We start from the raw sequence: 15,694 nt of genomic DNA, 5'->3' as shown, positions 1-15,694 counted from the left end.
TATACACCTATTCATATGTGGAACTTAAAAAAAAACGTGGTTCTCATAGAAGTAGAGAATAGAATCATTACCAGAGGCAGAGAGGACGGAGATGAGGGAGAGGAAAAAATGGTGAACTGATGGGAGCAAAACTATGCTACCTACCCAAAATGAATCACTGTGCAGTTTATGTATGTATTGAAACAACATACTGTACCTTACAAATATGTACAAATAAAAGTTAAAATATTTTGAATTTAAAAAACATAATTTTAACTTTTTAAAAATTAAAAAGGGCTCAAGGGGGAAAAACATTGATTCTATTATCAATGGTATTAATTATAGTTTTATACAAATAACAGATACATTTAACATTTTATAAAAAAGACTTATTCACTGCACTTAAATATTATTTAAATTTTATTTTCTTATTTTAGGTTCAAGTTCCTTTGAATCTCAGAAGATGGAAAGGCCTTCCATTTCTGTTATTTCTCCAACAAGTCCTGGAGCTCTAAAGGATGCCCCACAAGTCTTACCAGGGCAACTTTCTGTATGTGTTTTTTTACATGTTGGAGACGATTAGTATTTGCTTACTGTCTGAGTCTATCTTTAAAACTAATCTATCTTTAGAAATGTCTGGCTTTCCTCGAAGCCTAAAATAAATACATAGTCATTTGACACCATAATATACTTCATCAGTTTTTCATGTGATTCTTCACTTATTCCTTTGTTCATATATGCATTCAGAAATATTTTTTGAGTGCCTACAATTTGCCAGAAACCCTGAATGTTAGTTGATAAATAGTGACAAGTAAATAAAGTATCCATTATTTTTGGTGTGTTATATAAAAGTTTCTAACTAAATAATTGTTTGCACATAATAATCTTAAAAAGTCATTTACCATTTGCTTAACAACCTGATGAGCCTGGAGCCTGAGAAACTTAAGTTTAATATATTCTTTTTAACTTCTTAAGAAATTTGGTAAAACTCTTCATAGCACTCTGAAAAAGCTACTGTTTTCCTCACTTTTTGCCTTATTATGTGATCTGGGGAAAGCTGGAGTAAAGAAACTATGATTAACTATTATGAAGAGCCACATCTGTGTAGACTATGTTAGAAAATGGGACGTTTGCATTAATAACTAAAAGAAAGTCTTCCTTCAAAATATTTTACAGGGCCGGCCTGGTGGCGCACTGCTACAGTGCGCCACTTGGGAGCGTGGCGGCGCTCCCGCCGAGGGTTCGGATCCCACATACAGACCGGCCGCTCACTGGCTGAGCGAGGTGCGGCCGCGACACCGAGGGTTGCTATCCCGTTGCCGGTCCCGGTCCGGTACGGGTGCGACACTGAGGGTTGCGATCCGTTGCCAGTCACGAAAAAAGACAAAAAGGAAAAAAAAAATTTTTTTACAAACAGGGATCTTTTACTCCTTTCATAGTACGTGAATTTCTATATTCTATCTTTGCTGTTCTTCTCTTATTTTTTAATGAGACAAGGAAGAAAAATGTAAGTTTACTGTTATTTTCAAAAGCTTTTTTGGTTTTAACCTCTATTTTTAGTATTTTAAATATCTTTGTATAGTCCCTTGTATTTATTTTGTCTGCCCTGATGTCTTTTTCTTTCAGTGTGTGTGTGAATCTCTGACACCATCCACTTACATTTTTAAAAGTGGATGAAAATCCATTTTGGTTTTATAATAAATACATCTCTGGTATTAATTGGGAACCAGAGAGAGAGATTCATACAGATCCAGGTTTGAATTAATCTACCCCTTACTGTGAAAAACCATGTTGTTAGCTTATTTTGTTATAGTGACTCTTAAAAATGTTCCAACATATACCCTTTAACAACATATTCTAATATTTCTTATTTAATCATAAAATAACTTCTAAATTAAAGGGAAAAAATTAAAGTTAATATTGTTAGTTTAATGTGTCATTCATTACCAATGCCAGCACTGCTAACGTTCTGATTATTATGAGTTTTACAATAGTATTTCAGTGTGCTATTTTTTCATTTTTCTTTGGTCTAACTATCATGAAGTCTTAGTAGCAATATCATTTGGCCTTCATGTAGTTTGAAGGTATCATTTATGTATTGAGCCTCCTTTGTGTTTTTCCCCTTCTCTCATGACAATTAGCCTGTAATAGGTTGGTTATAAAATTTGAAAGAGAAAAATTCCAGAAAACACTTAGCAGTGCCTGGTATAAAATAGGCCCACAAAAAACATGTTTCCAGATCTCTTCTAATTCCTTGTGTATTGTGTTCCTAATACTGAAACTCCTGTTTTATTTCAACTACCTATGACACTAGAAAACACATTTTAGCCACACTGTAGTCATTAAGACACCAAACACACCTGTTTATTATTTAAAAACAAGGAAATTGATTTTAATATTCCCCTCTTCCTTAGTTTTAAAAACAATTTTATCATTAATTTTATATTTATAACGTAATATAAAAGAGTATAAATTAACACTGCAGGCCTGCCAGTTGTAAGTTATGTTTACAAAGTGCTCCAAAAGTCAAGTTCTAAATGGTTATGCTTTCAATTTGATGTTCTTTTCAGAAATAATATTTGCAAATCCCTTATATTGCAATTCAAAATTTCTTTCTTCAAATATAATTTTGATATTATTTTATGTAAAATCGTAATACCTCATGATTTTTACAAATAGTAATTCCTTTCTGCATTGCTCCTAGGTGAAGCTGTGGTATGATAAAGTGGGACACCAGCTGATTGTAAATGTCCTGCAAGCAACAGATCTACCCCCTAGAGTAGATGGGCGTCCCAGGAATCCCTATGTAAAAATGTATTTTCTTCCAGATAGAAGGTAGTGAATAATTCTAGAAAAAAATATGCTAAAATCCAAACCAATAGAAAGGGTAGAATTTCCTCTTCTGGGATATATTTTTAAAATATAATAGATAATTCTCTCTGAGGGAATAAACTACAGTATTTCTGAAAAAAAAATCCCTCAAGCCTTGTGTTTGTTTAATAATAATCTGCCAATTTTAAAAATGTCCATTAGCTTTTATATACAAATATTAGTCTTTGATCACAAAACATCATTTAGAATGTGCCTTTGTATGTGTATGCCTATAATTATAACTACTGTTTACACTGTAATTGAAATTAGAATATTATTAAACTCCAGTCTTTTTAGACTTTTGTTAGCTATAAATTAAAAATAGTAAAAATACCAATGGCATTATTACATGTAACTACCGTAGATGGCAGCATATATTTGTTTTTGCTTTTTCATTTACAAAACATGCTTATTTTTCAGTGATAAAAGTAAAAGGAGGACCAAAACAGTAAAGAAAGTACTAGAACCAAAATGGAATCAAACTTTTGTCTATTCACATGTACATCGTAGAGATTTTAGAGAACGAATGTTAGAAATAACTGTGTGGGATCAACCAAGAGTGCAAGAAGAAGAAAGTGAATTTCTTGGAGAGGTGATGTATATTTTAAAGATTCAAGTGAAATATTCAATGAAGTGTTTCTGATATGTATGAATTATGATTGCTTTTACATCACATTTTGGTAAATGATTTAATTTGAGAACTGCCCTTTCAGATCCTCATAGAATTGGAGACAGCACTTTTAGATGATGAACCACATTGGTATAAACTTCAGACACATGATGAATCTTCACTACCTCTGCCTCAGCCATCACCTTTCATGCCAAGGCGACACATTCATGGAGAAAGCTCTAGCAAAAAGCTACAAAGTAGGTTAAGGTCTTTTTAGTTATCAGAAAGTAATTATGTTGTAGTGATCTAATTTGAAATTAACATTCAAGATATTTTTTCAAATGTTTTATTAACTATCAAAATATTGGAAATTGTTCATCCATATAAATAGACTCAGCAGAACTATTTTCTGCATTGTCACATTGCAGATAACATAGTAGAGTAATTCCAGAGCTGAAAGTTGAAAAACTGAATTACAATTCTTACGCAGGACTGATAGAGTTGTTGACTGCTTGATAGAATAATTTCCATCATTAATGATGGGTTGCTCCTTGTAAGGTCTTAATAACTTTATAGTTCATGGGCACTTTCAGTGTTACTATTTATAAAAAATATTTTTTTAAAAAACAATGGAAAGTATGTTTATTGTTATTTATCTGATAATTGAGAGAAACTAGTTTTTCTGTACATATCCAGTAATTTTTGAATTATGACCAAATCTCTAATTTAACAACTGAAACTTAGCAGACTCATTTTGGTAATCTGGAACCAAATTCTTTTTCTCATATAATTCAATATTTCATGTTATTGCTTCCCTGATCAATTAGTATTCCTCAAAATTAGTATTTAATGCAGTCTAATGGCTAATTTTGGAAGCCAAACATAAATATTTTATAAAGTGCCCCAATGATATGAGCTCAAGAGAGCTCCAGCTAAGAAAGGTTTCTTTGAACCTTTCCACTCAGCCCCAACCTCTCTGGAATGCAGAGGAAGGCACTTAATTACGTAGAAGAAAACTGTACTGTGTATGATTTTCTATAGGCTTTCAGTATAATATTTTAATTAAGAATAATTTGAAAAGTCAAAATCTTATTCTATAAATTCCCCTTGTTTCTGTATGTCTTCAGTGTAATGTTATAAGAAGGAAATACTGAGAAAACATTATCCTTAGAGAATAATCATTCCTTTAAAAATCAGCTCAGTGTTTACTTTGTATTATTCTTATTCAAAGGAATTGAGTAGTAATGTAATTAGCTTTGTAAAAGAATTTGAACATGTTCTTTACCTTTCATAAACCAACCAGACACAGAGGTATCTCTTTGCCTTACTGTTGTACAGGATCTCAGCGAATCAGTGATAGTGACATCTCAGATTATGAGGTTGATGATGGTATTGGAGTAGTTCCTCCAGGTGCGTGGGTGAAGAGCATGGCTCTGCTTCACTGTGCTGCTTTGCTTGTCTTCACTGTCAACTTCCAGAGTTCTTTGGGTTACTGAATTGGAGATAGCACAGAGAAATCAGTTTTATATTATTCCATGGTGACTGTGTTTCAAATTGTTACAAAAGTTTAAAATGGACTACTATCTATTAATTAGCATCCCCACTTATTTAATTTAGTCAGGTTCTCCCTTAGAAGCATGGTTAGCAAGGTGAAACAAATCATTATTTCACAATGCTCTGAGCATAAGTGAAAAGATAAATTTCATTTTGAAAGGATATGGTTAATTTTATTAAATAAAAATTTCATTCTCCTGTATTCTATATTTTATTTCTATGATTTTTCTTCCTCCATTTCTGAAAATAATGTAGCCTTCCATGGAATATACTGAGAAAGTGCATGGCAGGATTTTAAATTGCATGTGGCATGGCTGTAAACTTTAATGCTTTTGTGATGTGTTTATCACTGGTTATACCTAGAATGTGTATGTATGTTTTAAAATGAGAAAATGCTTTAGAAAGATTTTATACTCATTTGAAGTCAACATCTTTTTTGTCATTGTATAAGTTCGTCAAATCTTTGTGATTTTGTACCGTTCAAATCTATGTTTTTCATCTGACTTTTATCAGGGAAATGTGTAAATTTAAGTAGTAAAGGCATTCTTTCTTGGCACTAATCCTATACTACTTCTTTGATTTACTAATGAAGGGGAATTAAATATTCATATAAGAAATTAAAGAGACAATCTTGGCACATATAAATTTGAATTATTAAAGGCAGTTTTTTTAGGACAGTATTCACATATGTCCTTATAATTTATTTGTCTTCTCAGATGGGCATGTACTTAATTTGAAGGCAGTGATTTTGGTAAAAACAATAGGTTTCACACAAGTGACTAAGTTCACAATTTGGAGAGATACATACAACTTTATTAAAATTAGAGAATTATGGAAAATTCTTTAAAATCAGATTTCATTTGCTCCTTATAGTTCAGAGAAAATATAGTATTTAATCACTATAAAAGTAGCAAATATTGTTATTTATATAACATAAATCTATTCCCACGCACATCTATGTACTTAAATATTAATCTCTGATACCAGTATCAGTAAGAATTTTGAATAGTGGGTAACAGTGGATAGCATTTCATATTTGCCTTAATCAGCCTTAATGTCGTCATTATGAACTTATCTAAATAGAATTTACTTCTGTGGGTTGTTCCCACATTTTATTCTCCTAAACTTTTATATTTTTTATGATGAGGCAGGACAGCGAATAAATGAATGAATGAATAAATGGCCAATGAAATACATACTAAAATAATGAGTTTCTTTCTCTTTCTTTGAGAGATTTACATGGATAATGGCTTTTGAGAAGTCAAAATGAGAGTAATGAGATCCAGTATAGATGGAATTAGTGCTTAGGCAACACCAAAGCACACTGAATTCTAAACTACATTCTAAACTACATTCTATACTGAAATATACCATAACCCTCATTGTATTTGTAAACATATGTAATCTATTTATCATACAGAGCAGTGTTCAATTGTCCCTTCAAATAGTATTGTTAATTTTTATTTAGCACTTAAAAATGTAATGAGCCAAACTTCTAATAGAATGTAAGTAGTAACTTACATAACCAATAAATAATAATTTATGTTTCAAAGGTCTTCATAAATTAATAAATGGGATCATACTGTTCATTTACATTTTCAGATACATTCTTCATTGATCCAATATATGGATATATGGTGGCTTCTAAAGATATAAATATGTGGCAAATATAATATAGCAAGTCATATAGTTATATACAATACATTTGAAATAAAGAGGAAAGATGAGGCATTGGTAAAATAAGGGCAAGAAGTTGAAATAAAGTGAGGGGATAAGTTAAACAACCACAGTGCATTCTCATATACTTTTAGAGGTTGGTTACAAATTCGTTTTTTTATTTCTAGTGCCCAGCATGAAGAGACAATTTGTTTTGATGTGGATGCCAGTTCTACATATGTTTAATGTACTTAGTAAATTTCCCGGTTGTGTGTGCCCTGAAGAAGTTTAAAAACTTAATTCAAAATGTTCTACCACAGCTAAATCTTAAGCTTTTTAATACTGTGGCTTTTCTAGGATACAGAATTCTTTGCTTTTGTTAGACATGCTTAGGGAAATAGAGCAGGTTCTGAAAACTCAAATTGAGACTGCCAGAGCTGCATTTTATTAACTTTACAGTTATAGCCTTATTGTTATTTAAAATAAATAATTTTAGCTGCTTAAGAATAATAAAATAACTATATACATAATGCCCTCATCTGAGGCAAGTCGTCTGGCATCCTCAACTTTTCAGAGCATTATTGCAAATTCAGAAAATGGAAAAAAAATCTCTAATCTCTAACTGTGAGGCAACTAAAGCATTGAGATGAGTGTGAAATAGCAGTTCGTGGCTTCTCAAAGGTGGAGTACATGTTATCCACAATAAGTTAAACATAACATGAAGAAAAGCAAATTATACAAAGCAAAGAACTATAAATGCATGTTTATCTGAGATCATTTAATAAGAGTCAAAAGTTAAACGTTGAGTATTACAGCATAAATGACATTCGTAATGACTTTGAGTTACCAAAATATTATTCATGGAACTACCTTTATACTATCTTTATAAATATACTATCTTATAAAAGTATACTATCTTTATAAATTTGGAACTTTCTAGCGAATTCTAGAAAAAGTTACACTAAAAGTTGTTAATATATAAAAAGTTTTAGGATATCACTTGTTTCCCTAAACTCCCTTCTTGATAATAAGATAAAAGAGGCATTAATTTCTTTATAAAATAGAAGTCAAGAAAAAATTAAATGCACATGTTTAACACAAGATTCCAAAACTCTCCAAAATTTATTTCATAGAAAATGTGTATATATGCCTTAAATATTCATTGGAATCTTAAAATGGTGCTCCCAATTCAATATTGCCCATCCATAATTGTTCTATAATTGATACCGAATGATAATTTAAAATATTTTGGTAATTCAAATCTTGGATTAATTTTCTTTAGAAACAACCACCATTTTTTTTTTTCCTTTTTTGTCCTTTTTACTTACTGGTAATGGGATCTCAACCCTCGGTGTTGCGCCCACACCACGCTCAGCCAGTGAGCGGGAACCAGTCTCCACATGGGATCCAAACCCTCGGCGGGAGTGCCGCTGCGCTCCCAAGCGGCGCACTCTCCAGTGCGCCACCGGGCCGGCCCACAACCACCATTTTTTAATAATGAGCTATGATGAAGTATATTAACTACATGTTGTTTTAGTTGGTCTCTTTCAAGACTTAATTATAGAATTTGTACATCTGAAAAACAACTTTTTTTACACAAAACTCTAGAGCTTAATTACTATTAATTGATAACAGACCAAAACTATATAAAATTATAAATTATATCATTTATGGTTATTATTTTTGGTCATTAAACTGATGTTTTTACAGAGTGACAAAATGGTTGAGCTTCTTTGGTCTCAATATTGTCAAATTGCACTTTATGAATGTCTAAAGACCTTCCACATACTTTAAATTTAGTCATGAAATCATGCACCCACAACAAATAAACTGCTGGGGAATAATGATGTTTCATGGCATATTTTAAAAATAACGCAGTAGTCATCAAGTAATAAGTGAATGAGAGTTTGAGCTGCCCGGTTTTAAAAATAACGCAGTAGTCATCAAGTAATAAGTGAATGAGAGTTTGAGCTGCCCGGTTAAATTTAATGTTTTCAAGGTTTATGTACATTTTATGTAGTTGTAAATATAATTTTTTTTTCCTTTGGCCACACAATTTTTTTCTTTTCCTTACAATAATGGAAAGCAATCACTCATGTGAAAAAAATTTTAAACACTAAACTGTTATGGATTAGAGATGGCTGTTTCATTCTAACCAAATCAGAGATAAATTTTTTTCTTTTTTTACTTCAAGGGAGAAATGGCTGTTAAAATTATTTTTAATTGCAATTATATTAACTGTATTAACTTAATTACACTAGTAATTCATAATTATGGAATAGTTTCAGATGTCTAGAGTAGATTTGATGATTGGTTCTTTGGGAGGGTTAATTTTCTCTGCATTTTTTCCATAGTCATCTCCTCTCATACACTATTTACATTTGTAAATTGCAGTATATCTGTGGTTTGCAAAATTCATAACCATTATTTATAATAGATAAGATCTGCTCTCTTCTTTGTTAGTTAAAATTGGTATATTATCATTTTCATTTTCTTATTAGCAAGATCATCTGCAATTCAACTATAATAATTCATCCTTTAGAAGAAAAATTCAAATAAAGAATTTATTTAAATTTGAAGAGACACCAAATTTCTAAGCATCGATTGTATATTAACTATAGTTCACTGTCAGATGTTTGATTTGTATTGTATAAAGGTCACTAACTCATTCATTCTTTAAATTAAAATAGTATCCCAACTCATCATGTCTGAAATATCAACTGTCATATTCACATTCACTATCTTCATGGTACCTTTGAGCCAACCTGTACCACGTTCTTATGCATGTATATGTTACATTCCGTGTACGAGTACTTAATATTTTTGAAGATAAAGCTAATAATACTGATTGCATGACATTTAATCGTAATAGGTCAATGGCTGCTTTAATACAATTTGATAGCCCCACGTTAATGTTTGCATTGTAGAATACTTACTTAATTTTTTTGTGTGTACTCTTGCCAGTAGGTTATAGGTCTTGTGCTAGAGAAAGTAAATCTACAACATTAACTGTGCCAGAACAGCAAAGAACAACTCACCACCGCTCACGATCGGTATCTCCTCATCGCGGCGATGATCAGGGAAGGCCACGTTCACGTTTACCAAATGTGCCATTACAGAGGTAGGCTTTGAAATGGGCTCAGTGTCCCTTACTCTGCTTTTTTATTCCAACTCAGTGTAAATTGACACAAGATTCTAACTGAAGTGAAATAATGGTTTGGTCGATCAAGTTATTTTTTGCAGAGTCATTTTAGGCAAAATGCTTTTTTATTTTTTACCCAACCCATGTTCTTTAATCTCAAGAAATTCCACAGGGAGTGGCAAAATACTGTGTCCCAAGAGTAGTTTTTGAATAACTGTCTTGTATTCTGTTGCTAGTTTTCTCTGCTGTTAGGAGAAACTGTGTGTGTGTGTGTTTTGTTTTGTTTTTCTGAATATAGATGGTAATGAATTTTTTTTTTGAAACATAATTGATTGTACATATCTGTGGGGTACTGTGTTGAATATATATCAGTACTTGTGTGAAATATGTGATGCTTAAATCAGGATAATTAGTATATTCAGCATTAAACAATATAATCATTTTTGGTGACTCTTTACCAATTTCCTGCTAACCTATTAGGAGAAATTGTATGACAGTGAATCAGAACTGTAGAAAGAAGTGACAAAGAGGATAAGGATAAGAGAATGTATTTTTAAGAGATTTAGGATTGTCTCTTTGAAGCACTTTAAATGCTTGGAAAAGTAAGTAAAACAGATAATATAGTGATCTCTTTCATATTATTCTGAAATATACTTCTGAAATTGCAATTAAATATGCAGATGAAAATTGGGGTCCTTTTTTGATAGAGGTGCAAAAGAAGATTTAAGAACAGCAGCACAGGCAAAATGCCCATTGGGAATAAATACTCTTAACTCACTGATAAAATAGGTTTTGTTTGTGATGCCAACACTTTTCAAGTCATGTCAGTTATTTACAAGTTACTATCTATTCTTTCCCCTTAATGTCTCTACCTCTTTTGGGAAGATAATACAATGACACATATGAATGCTTGTAATCATTTTAGGAGTTTAGATGAAATTCATCCAACAAGAAGGTCACGTTCTCCAACCAGACACCATGATGCCTCCCGAAGTCCAGTTGATCGTAGATCCAGAGATGTGGATAGTCAATATTTATTGGAACAAGACAGGTACTTGTCCAAATGATGATCTCAACATTATGAATTTTTCTTAGTTCTATTTTAATATACACAGATATCCTGGCACAGTATATTAGAGAGTAAAAGTATTTCATCTCTCAAAACTGAACTTCTCTCAAGGAACAATTGTTAAGATATTCTAATAGAAATGCAACTCTAAGAAATATTTAGCTAACATTGTATTGTTATATGCATTGTTTTACAAAATCAAAGTTTATCTTTCGCCAGTTTGAAAGTTATAACTTATTGTTGACTTAGATACTGACCTAAATTATAGAAGGGAGCCTATGTAAGCAATTTTCAAGTATTTTATTTTGGTGTGTCACAGTGTTTGGGATGCCATTTATATAATTATAAAATTATATTTTTTGTAATTAAGAACATTTTGGATATGGGTCATCTGAAAGACAGTATTGCAGAGTTTTTGTGAGAACTTCAATAATAATTTTTTTTATTAAATGTTTTTCCATAAAATAGCTATAAAATGCAAAATATTGAGATGGATTCTTTCTTATATGGCTGTGCACTTGAGTTCAGTTCTGCATTTATTTATGAACAAATATTTCATGGAAACAGTTACTATAAATCTACATTACAAATCTACTATTCTACATGCCCACAAACCTTCTTCTTAGAGTAACCATATACCTGTACAATTAGCCTGACCACAAGCTCAGGATCTGATTTAAGGTTGACTAATACCCACCTTGTTAAATATTCTCTTCTGGCTTTTTGATGTGGAGAAAATTTCAGTGTGGAGTAGGGAAATGATAGTGGTGCTGAATGATATTTTGCCATTGAGTCGAGGACACAGGACCCAAGTAGAGCTTCTTACCTACCTAATTGTCATCCTACTGTGGGAAGTAGTGCCAGGTCCTTCAAGAGTGGAGTCACAATGGGTACTGGGACTGGGATCTGCTCTGAGGAATAGGATTCCAGACTGCTGGGCTTAAATTGAGTTGAGGGCCACTTTGTCAACATTCATTTGGGCCACTGTGAATTTAGGCAAGGAGGGAAAACAAAGGGCTGTTTGACCAGAGAAATCAATATAGTGAAATTAATTTGGATATAGAAAAAGTATTCCTTTTAAAATTGAAAAATTCTAATCAAGTATATTCTTAGTAGGTTAAAAAGAAACATCTATGATATAGCATTTTCAGTGGCTATAAACACCAAGAAAACTATCATGCTTTAAGTTGCTAAAAAGAAATAAAAGCTTTTAGGGTTCCCATTAGTATCAAAAGGGCCAAATTTATAGTATTTTTTAAGTATTCAAGTGTCTGTAATTGGAAATAGATTTCTATATCTTATTTGGGGAAGGTTTATTTTTGTTTTGTTTGAATATTTTGTAAAATTATTGCAAAATACAATATCAAATCAGCAACAGCTAGGAGTTTGACCATAATGTTTGTACTTTATTGTTTAAATTTTTGAAATGCTGTCATGTTTATTTTTGTTTAACCTCTCAAGCAAATATGCTAGTGCAGACAATCTGGTTCTTCCTTTTTCGTGTTTTCATTGGCATACCATTGGCATAACCCACATCATTTAATGCCTCATAATTTATCTGTTTCACTCACCACCCATCCTGTCTGTGCAGTGAGCTTCTTATGCTGCCCAGAGCAAAACGAGGACGAAGTGCAGAATGCCTACATACAACCAGGTAAATACAGGGATTTGGTAATGGTGACTGTGTGTGATGACATTCTTTCCATTCGACTATTCTTTTGTCTCTCCCTTAGTGGTATTATTACAATAGGTAAAATAAATTTCCCAAGGATTCAAAATTTGTTTTGTTTCATGTGGGGGTTATGGAAAAGTTTCCAAATATATTTTAATTCTGATCCAAGCAGATTCTTTTGTTCTCTATTCAAAATTCAGAAACTGATGAGCTTCTGTGGAACTGTTTTCACATCACTAAAACTGAGGAACCAGCTTCTGCGATTAAAATTCTAAATGCTCACACTGAGCACCTCCATCTCCCCATACACATACCTGTCTAGTCACAAGAGGTCTGATCTTTTTTGCATGGCAGCGTAATTGTTTTCATTATTGTAGTTTTCCTGTTTTAGCCTTTTTAAATTTCCTTTTGGAGTCTATTGTTCATATTTTATTTGCTTTTAATAAAATGTTTACCAGTTCATTTTTAATTGCTGGGCTTCAGCTTCCTTCTTGATAGAGTGAGAATATTTGACTTGTTAACTTCCCATCCCCTCCCTGCTCAGTTCAGAAATGCTGCAATACAAACTTTCCCATAGTCATGTAACAATATGATACCTCTTTAGAGATGAGGAAAAAGTAATCTAATATTTGCCTCTGAATTGGAGCTTAGAATCTGATGCTTTATGTTAATTTCATTACATCTTGAATTTCATATTCACAGTAAAACTTCTTACAGATTATTCATAGAAAACAGTTTGTAAATATTTGTTGTTAATATGAAGTTAGTAGAAGTAGTAAGTCAATGAAAAAAACCAACACATGAACTCTTTCAAATACTTTAGCCAATAAGAAGAGAGAGGAGGAAAGAGGTATAACTGTGTACTTGGGATACAAAGACAAATGCAGGATTCATTGTGTCCAGATGAAACATGTGTCTCTGCTCAATAATGCAAACATGATTGGGCTAATAAGAATTGTTTTAACTTTTATGTCTAAAATTATTCTACTTGCAATTACTGCCATGTTTACTTGGAGTGACACAAGAAAAACGAGGAAATATTAGTTTTGCTTGCCAACTAAGGAAAAAAATATGAAATCATAAATATTATAAAAATCAATTCAAATGTTTTATAATGCCTAACTTACCAGGCTTATTATTAGTTCTTCTTCCTGACAAATAGTTTGTTGATAGGAATGGTTTGTTTACTAAATCTGGAAGTTTCCTCATAGTCTTTTGATGTGACTACAACTGTTAAAGAAAAAAAAGACACACACACGTACAAACTCTTTATATTTATTAAGATACCTGGTGTGTTCTGCCACCCAGTGTGTGAGTATTTCTAGGATACTCACACCAGTAGTCTAAGTAGAATAATTGAACATATATTTTTCTTTCCCTTATTTTGTACTTGTGAAGGTGAAATATCAGGATATGAAAAATATGATATACTACTAGTTGTATCATTTCATACAATCTTATCCTTAAGATTGATGCTTTGTTAGTAATTCTGAACTCCGTATATCCTGTTTAATAGATAGAATCAGAATGTTAACTTTGTATTTCCTGATTTGGGAAAATAATTATATAATTTAACAATAGATGAATGTTTAGCTGAGGCAGATCAAGTCCTGTTTCTGATACTGTTACAATAACATGAGAAGTGGAAGCATAGCTAGCCATATATGTAAATCTAAAACATGTCTCACTGTCTTCTCTTTCCTCTTTCTTCCTGATATTTTTTATGGTAGCAGTAATTGTCTCACTTTTTAAAATTACAACTATAATTGTAACAACTATAATTTTATTCCCAAATTTTCAAAATTTCTCTTTCTTCTATTCCCTAATGTGTAATGCTGAAAGTATGGAGACAGAGAAAACATGAGTTCAAATATAAGTATATATATATATATCCAGATGTGTACGTATAAATAACTATAGGATATATCGATGTAGTTTGGTTTCAGATAAATTACAGAAATTTATTACTAATATAACTACCTATGGCTGAAATCTTAATCAAAGCTTTCAAAATACATAATATCACATTCACTTAGGACTTTTAAAAATAAAATCTGAGTATTTACTACTCTTCAGTAAACATAAGGAAAATAACTTTATTGAGTACCAGGCACAGTACTAAGTATTTAATGTACTTTAATCAATTTTCTAACAGTAGTTATATTACATGAATGTTGTTATTCTCACTTTACAGATGAGGAAAAATACTAAGAAAGTTTAATTTGATAAATAACAGAGCAAGAATTCGAAATCAGGTGTATTTGGCATTTTCCCACTAAACTAGTTTTTCCAAAAATATGTTATAACAATTAGTACTGTGAGACGTTCCACCAATAAAAGAGTTTGTGAGTCTAATAGATTTTGGAAACTTTCAAATTAAAGTCCCTCCCTGGAGATTTAATATGCACAATATATTAAAGTCATGCACTAAAGAAATCCGTCTTATGTCATTTAATCCATTCCCCCAAATAATTTAATCATCAAACCGTTTTTTAATAAAACATGTCCTGAGGAAGTGGCAGTAAACAGAATATGCTGTAGCTGCTTTGCTATGTCCTAGATACTTCTTTATACATGTTATCTCATTTATTTCTTACAGAACCCATGTTAGGTAGATGTTATTTCTCCCATTTCATAGATGTAGAAACAGGCTTAAGGACTTGACCTGATTAATTCAGGTCATAGCCAATAAGTGGCAAAACCAAGGCAGGAAACTAGACAATCAGACTATAAATTTCATGTTGTTTTTCATTCTGTTTCCCTTTCTGTGTTGATCCCTGTTAGAATGGTCCTGAAAAAAAATCACTTTTGAAGCAATTGCTTACAAAAGTTATACAGCAACCTGTTACTAAAGGAATCTGCCTAAGGCATAGAGGTCAAAAAGAAGATGCTATTGTCTATAAAAGCAGCCTGAATCCTTGGTTTCAGTAAAATTTGTCTTCAATTTGTTCTTGAAAATGATACTGTAGTGTATTTTAAACTGAAGCTTTAAGGGATTTCCTTTTATTTGACCATTAGTATAAACATAATTAAACCAGTGGGGTGTTTTATGTTCAGTATGTCCTCAGTAAATGTTTATTCTCTTCCGTGTTTATTATACTTTAATGTAACTGAAATGGGTGATGATTTTCATAATCAGCA

At 31.8% G+C, this 15,694-nt stretch overlaps 1 protein-coding gene across 7 annotated transcripts in view; it reads left to right on the top strand.

Annotated features, from left to right (window-relative positions):
• RIMS1 (regulating synaptic membrane exocytosis 1) overlaps positions 1 to 15,694 on the top strand; it is a 481,216-nt gene that overhangs the window by 331,442 nt on the left and 134,080 nt on the right. For 3 of the 7 annotated variants that reach the window (XM_008568513.1, XM_008568515.1, XM_008568511.1), the window contains exons 7-14: positions 417 to 529; positions 2,684 to 2,814; positions 3,271 to 3,442; positions 3,564 to 3,717; positions 4,799 to 4,870; positions 9,638 to 9,791; positions 10,738 to 10,863; positions 12,473 to 12,535. In XM_008568513.1, the coding sequence (XP_008566735.1) occupies positions 417 to 529; positions 2,684 to 2,814; positions 3,271 to 3,442; positions 3,564 to 3,717; positions 4,799 to 4,870; positions 9,638 to 9,791; positions 10,738 to 10,863; positions 12,473 to 12,535 (985 nt within the window). Of the gene's footprint in view, positions 1 to 416; positions 530 to 2,683; positions 2,815 to 3,270; positions 3,443 to 3,563; positions 3,718 to 4,798; positions 4,871 to 9,634; positions 9,792 to 10,737; positions 10,864 to 12,472; positions 12,536 to 15,694 lie in introns of all 7 variants that reach the window. The other 4 variants (XM_008568512.1, XM_008568516.1, XM_008568518.1 and 1 more) reach the window with 3 other exon arrangements.

The sequence above is a fragment of the Galeopterus variegatus genome, unplaced genomic scaffold (assembly GCF_000696425.1).
Source record: "Galeopterus variegatus unplaced genomic scaffold, G_variegatus-3.0.2 Scaffold419, whole genome shotgun sequence".
NCBI lineage: Eukaryota > Metazoa > Chordata > Mammalia > Dermoptera > Cynocephalidae > Galeopterus > Galeopterus variegatus.
The sequence above is the reverse complement of the archived record's forward strand: the minus strand, read 5'-3'. Positions and strand labels throughout refer to the sequence as shown.